Here is a 6476-nt window from a genome sequence, read left to right as displayed (position 1 = left end):
GCTTCCAAGCATTGCAGCCATGACCTGCATCTCTTCTCACTAAATACTGCACGTGCTGGCAGCGCAGCTGCACCGCTGCAAGCTGCAATCTTGTCATCTCGTGAGCTGAGCAGAGACAAGCTCTGTTTGTGTTTTGATAAGAGAGCTCTGGGACACTTAGGTGGGGTTGTTGATTCAGTACTAGGTGGTCTTCACCCCCCCGCATCACTGCCTGCTTGCTAACAACAGCCTTACGTGTTCGAGCTTTGCAAACGTCTCAAGCCCCGGTGGCGCAGAAGGGGGTACGGAAACTCACATCGTGAAGACAAGCCCTGCTCTCCTACCCTCCCCTCCATGCAGCCCTGCACTTGTGACAGGAAGCATCCCTTGCAGAGACAGAGGCAGACTGCGTGCCTTGGGCTGCAGCACAAGCACTCGCTGCTTTTCTTTTCCCCTTCCCACCTGGGAGGAGACTGGCAGCACGTGCTCCGCTCCACCGTGTGCCATCTCTTCTCAGCAGAAAGCATGTAAAATGGAGAACAGGGCAGCCACCTCCCTCGGGCAGCGGCTGAGCCGGGAGGTGGCACGTACTGCTGGCGAGGGGCAGCCAGACCAGGCTCTGGGACCCCCACGTGCATCGGTCAAAGCCGCTGACTCCACGATGCTCTGCGGCTCCTTCCTCCCCTCACTGCAGGCGTTACTTGGCCCTCTTTGCAAACCCGGGGGACGCCGGCTGTGACATCCAGGAGGGATGAAGCATCCCGTCAGCCAGCCTGCGCTGACAGCTAATTTAGCCGCGAGTGAGGTCTCCTCCCTGGAGCCCTGTCCTGATCCACCCGGCACTTCAGGAAGGCACCGGAGCAGAGTCGCCAAAAAAGTTGCGGAGCGTTTCAGACTCTGTCCCCTATGGCTTTCAAAGGGGGAAATCAAAGGGAAGTGCCGTGCTTTGTTCCACGGGGGAGCGGCACGGAAGGTGAGTGGCAGCACGCCCGGCAGAACCGGTCGCTTCAATCGTCCGCCAACTCACCTTTGAAGTGGTTTTAAAAATCAGGGAGGAGGGGCAGAGACCTGAGTTCAGCTCTTTTACTGCAACTTCACAGAATTTGAGGATGTGGGGGGTAAGAAGCCACCTTTCCCCCATCAGAAAAATAGCGTATCTGTTCAGAGAGAATAGAATCCGGCTAATAAAAAAGGCTGCGATACTCATCAAGCACATCTGTTGCATCCTCACATTCCGAGGAGGCTACGAACACCTATGACAGCAGCAGCATCTACCTACAGTACCAACGGAGCCATAGCCAGCTATCCGCAGGATTAACCAGGCACCCTGACACGGCCCCTGGTCCGGTGCCGATGGAGCAACTCACTCTCACCAGTCCACAGCCTCCTCTCTGCCTTGCGTTCCCTCTCCCCCAGCCCACCCGTACTTTCCCCACTGCCTCTCTTTAACAGAAAGGACTGATTTTAACCCCAGCCCACGCAAATCCTGGGAGCTCTGTCTATATTATAGTCACAGCATCAGCCATTCGCTGCAGCACAGGGAATTGAAGCAATGCCAACACAGCAGGAGTGGCACTGTGCAAGGACAAGCCAGGCGCCTACCGTGCACCCCCTACCAGGAAGATGGGGAAAAGTACCAATTACTTAATTGGGAATTAATCTCTGTTCTACCACATAAATATATATATATATATATTGGCGTGACCAGTATTCACAAGGTTAGAGTCCCCCCGGGCCCACTGAGCTTGCTTCTATAACAAACACCATCAGCTGGGCAAAGGCAAGACAAGAGATGATACCCTCCTATCACCGCGGACGAGCGGACGTCACTCTGTACACATTCAAAGCTTTCAGGGGCTGTGGAATACAAGAGCCATTCGAGCCCAACTTGAATAACAGCTCTGAGTTGGAAGCCAAGTTATAGAGCTCCCCTATCTTTAGGGAAGAGGGTGAGCTCGGATCCAACATCTTTCAGAAACAGGAGCAAATCTAGTTTCTCTGGCTCGCTGAGAAGACCTCGCACAATACATTCACGCACACACATGAAGCCATAAGCCTGGCTGAAAACATCTACGTACACCTCACGCACACATGCGGAAACGCACATGCAGAAGTCAGACACCCTGAGGAGCAATTGAGCACGCTGGCAGTTATGTCTCGAATCTGAAATGTCTTTTCTCTTGATTTGCAAACAAGTCTTAATCCAGAATGCCAGAAGATGGGAATCAGCAAGACAAGAGAGCTGCGCTTGCCCCCCCCGAGCCCAAGCCGCATCCTTACAAAGCTTCCCTGGAGTTCTTGTGGTTAGGAGGTGTGTGGGAGTAGGTGAGACCGGTTTTCAGCAAAACTATGCCATCAATTGGCTTCCGTGCCGGTAACACTCACCTGAAAAGAGCTGGCTTTGAAGAATCCAGACGTCCTGAGCCAAGACACCTCCAGCTTGTCGCCTCTCTACATTCTCAGTTCTGTTCATGATGCAGATAGAGATGCTGGCTACTTTGACCTTCTGCACATGTCAGCAGGCTCTCTTCTAACTCCTGTTTCACCTTCCGAAGATAGAGGGGGACCGAAAAATGAGACGGCTTTAGGAGACAGGCACGACCTTCTGGTTAAACCGTAGGGCATCAGGAATTGGCAGTCTTAGATTTTGTTTGCCACAAATTGGCTCTATCAGTCTGATCAAGATCCCTCTCCCCTGGTTAAGGGGGAGTAGAGAGACAGAGCTCAGGGGCTACGACGCTTTCACCCAGCATACACAGCATACAAAACGATGGGATTGGGATTCAGCAACTGAATGGCCCAAGGCAAAACTAACGCCTTTTAGCCTTTTCCTAGACTTAAGGGAAAGGTCCATGGTTGCAACCCTGTATTTTTACAACATCCTTAGGCTTTAAGCTAGAAACCGACACTTCTGCTCCCAGTTTCACTAGCTTCATTGCACGGACTGGGCAGACCACAGGGCTCGTTTCCCTGCTTTACCTGTTTGTGTCATAGCAGCGCCTCAGATCTCTACCAAGTAAGAAGTAAATGTTATCACACAGGCGAATGCTTTCCATCTCTGCAGCCGAGGCAGTAAATATTAGCAAGCTCTTTTCACATCTCCTTTTGGGGAGGGTCTAAGTACAACTGCTCTGGGTGGAGCACTGTACCATATTATGTTCTATCCTATCCCTCCCCTTCCCTTGTGTTACTCACCAGTTCCACAGACCAGTACAGCCTTCTCTGAGGACACACAAACCTGGGGGAAGATGGGAGAAAGGAAACTCTAATCAGCTGCAGCCAGCTGCTGCTAGCAGCCCTGGAAGGTCTGCAGCTGTTTCTCCTCTCCTTCATTGCTCTGCAGTAGCTTTTGCCGGATAGCACCCCCCCCAACTCCGGGGGCACAGGCTCCGAACCAGCTACAGGTGAATTCAGTCGCTCCCTGCAAAATGCCAGCTCACACGGCCTCTTGTGGCCAAGCCACACGCTCCAGCTACCCTCCTGCAGCTCTGCCAGGCTGCTCTTCCCAGGGCGGCTCCTGGAAGGTGGCACAGAGAACGGTGTCCTTCCCACGGACAAGTCCATCCCCAAATACTCTTCTGTCTTCACATCGGTGCCTCACACGTTGCCCCGCTTTCTTTTCAAAAGCCATGCTTGGCTGAAGAGCAAGCAGGTCAAGATACTTCATCCGCATGCAAGGTCTAGCTATCACAGGACTTACTTCTTTTACCCCCCAAGAATACTTACGCGGCTCTAAGATTATTAACATAACTGCATCCAGCCTAGCACTCTTGTGCGAGTTTATTGTTGAAGTACCAAAGGTTATGTGGGTAGGCGAGGCATCAATTGAGGGTGCATGTAGATAATCACAGGCTTAATGAATTACTATGCCTCAGCTGATGCACACACCACTGTGTGAGAGTTCCACTCCAGATAGAAAGAGGAAAGCAACTTTGTGGTGCGACAGGTCGAGTGATACGTGGTAAATTATTAAACTATAGTAGCTGGATTGTTTGCAACACATCTCAAGTCAAATACCAGGCTCCAGTTTCAGGAAGGGGAAAGGATTTTGATTGGGGTGCGCGCTCAGATTTTTTTGAGGAAAGCAGCCAACCAAGCAGGTGCTGCTCACACCTGAGGAATCTGACGGGGAGCACACTGTCTCAGCTAATGACCGAACTTTGTCACACAAGGATGGAAAAGGCTATGCGACTATAGTCTTTTGCATGCAGCAAAAGCAAAGCCATACTGACTTGATATCTGTGAAATGCCTAACAAGAACCAAGCAAAACTTAATACAGTACAAACTATCATACCTGTTTTTATTGAAGAGGCAAAACTGAGCAAGCCAGATCCTTCTCTGCCTTTTGAAAGTTACCTTTTCAAGAAAAGCTTGGCTTGGCGTTTGACTTATTTTTCAACAGCCCATCTCAAAAGACGCAAATACGCAAAGGGTGAGAATAGTGACAGGAAACAGTGCAGGAACGTTTGGCCCGAACCACTGCAGAACAAGCCTGCGGCTGGGAAGAGCATCTTACCCTTTTCTTTCATCACGCAGAAGAAACCTAAACAACTCGAAGCCAAGCCTTTGGTGCCAACCCTTTGGTGCAAGGGTCATGGAATTCACTTTTAGGCCGAGATTCTCCCAACATCATGATGCTAATGTTATGGCGCAATCTTGTCCAGCAATTGCCAAGCTCAGCCTCTTTCTGTCCATCTCCCTGCTACAGACTGGCAGCAAGTCCCTGACATACTCCTCCGCTACGAGCATAACCTGTGTCCTCCTACAAAATGGTCAACATGTGTAGTGAAATCTAATTGCCTGCTTTGGTACTAAGCCAAGGCTTGGATTTTGATTTGTAGCTACTCCGTTTCCACCCATGCTGCCTACCTCCCCTGCCTCCCGAGCAGAAGTGTGATGGTGAGTGGGCGAATAGGATGAGGATGTATTACAACCACCCTTTAATAGCACAAACCACATCGCTTTCTTCGTAATACCTGGGACAGATTAGGCAGGGGCCGTGTGTGAAAGATATGGTCAAAGAAAAGAAGCAATTCAGGAAGGCGCAGAATTTAGATTGCGTCTTCAAGCTGCACAAAAAGTTTCTAAGAGGCACGCTGTGAAAGCAAGCCCAGTATTTGCTTAACCTGGTTCCTTTTCCCCGATTGTGATACCCCCTCAGTGTTTTGCCTGGGCTGATCTAAAGCAGTTTCCAGTCTTAAAACCCGCTACACTTCCAGGGTTTAAAACTACCACCACTTCCTCACCCACTCAAACAAGGTCAGGGAGCTCCCCGGTACCTGCAAACGCATCCCATGCACTCTGTGCATCCCTCAGAGATCCGTCTTGCTTCCAGAGACTTTCGGGTTCTCAGATCGGGGAAGTCCACTGCAGAGCGTAGGTAACGCTGTGATTTTATCAGAAGCAAAAAAAAAAGAAAATGTTAGCCTAATGAACACAGGAATGGCTCATTTATTGAGGTTCTAGCAAAGTAAATGGGCAGAAAACAGAGCCTGCGGTGGTGCCACCTGTCTTATTCTCAATCAGCTCGCTCACTCCACAAATACGGACCATTTACTCACTGGAAGGGGCTTTAATAGGTATTTAGAAGTGTGAAACAGAGACCAGCCTTTCACCCACCTGTGTGATGTCCTTTTTAAAAAAAACAAATGAAATGGACTCTCTCGGCACACAGAGCACTTCAAGCTCGTGGTATTCTTTGTGCCACCTTCGCAGACCCCGCTGCGCTCAGTACCCGGAGATTACTTTGCCATACAAGGAAAATGTACTTGAGTTTTCAAAACAAGTCATTTTGGGAAAGCCTGCATTTAAGAAACGGCCTTGAGGACTGGGATATGGCAGAGGAGCTCAAACTCACCATCACTACTGAAGAGTTTCTGCAAGGTAAGGGCCTCAGGGGGATTGACTGACTTGGCTTCCTTTTAAAAAGATTCCCGTCTCCAAAACTCAGGTGAAAATTGTAACATCTAGCAAATAGTAAGTTCCAGTCTAGAAGTTAACAAAAAGCCCGTTTTCTCTATCTTTAAATGTGATCGGATCAAATTAGAAGTGTCTGCAGTTACTCAGCTTACAGAAAACGAGGCCAACACAAAAAATAGAAGCTCACCTCAGTGTCTCTGGGCTGCCCACATCTACCAGCTCCTGACGAGAGCCCCCGTGCCATCGCACGCTGAAGCGGCAAGCTGCCCCCCTGGCACGTGGGTGCTCGCTGACAGGGGCACCGCCAGATGCCAGGGGTAAGCCTGGGACCTAGTATTACCTACAGAGGCTGGCGGTGTTTCAGGCAATGGCCTGGGAAAGGGGCTTTTCTTTTGTCAGCCAGAACATCGGCATCCAGACTGGAATTTTTCTAAGCTCGCTTAGAAAAAGTTGAAGCCCGTCTCTCGAGGACAAGGATATAATTACATAGCTGTGCCTGCCGACATACTTCCCTCTGAAAGCAACCTCTTGGGCAGACAAAGTTGGGAAAGGAGATCTGAAGGGAGTAATTTACACT

General features: G+C 50.1%; 1 protein-coding gene across 1 annotated transcript in view; it reads left to right on the top strand.

Annotated features, from left to right (window-relative positions):
* Positions 1 to 5742: 5742 nt before the first annotated feature.
* Positions 5743 to 6476, top strand: part of LOC104074027 (forkhead box protein N5-like) — a gene marked incomplete at its 3' end in the record, with an annotated part of 2399 nt that continues 1665 nt past the window's right edge. The window contains exon 1 of the mRNA XM_009573995.1: positions 5743 to 5863. Coding sequence (XP_009572290.1) covers positions 5743 to 5863 — 121 coding nt within the window. The remainder of the gene's footprint in view (positions 5864 to 6476) is intronic.

Source organism: Fulmarus glacialis, unplaced genomic scaffold, assembly GCF_000690835.1.
Source record: "Fulmarus glacialis isolate BGI_N327 unplaced genomic scaffold, ASM69083v1 scaffold34803, whole genome shotgun sequence".
In the NCBI taxonomy this organism is placed as follows: domain Eukaryota; kingdom Metazoa; phylum Chordata; class Aves; order Procellariiformes; family Procellariidae; genus Fulmarus; species Fulmarus glacialis.
Note: the sequence above shows the minus strand (reverse complement) of the source record. Positions and strands in the feature narration are given on the sequence as shown.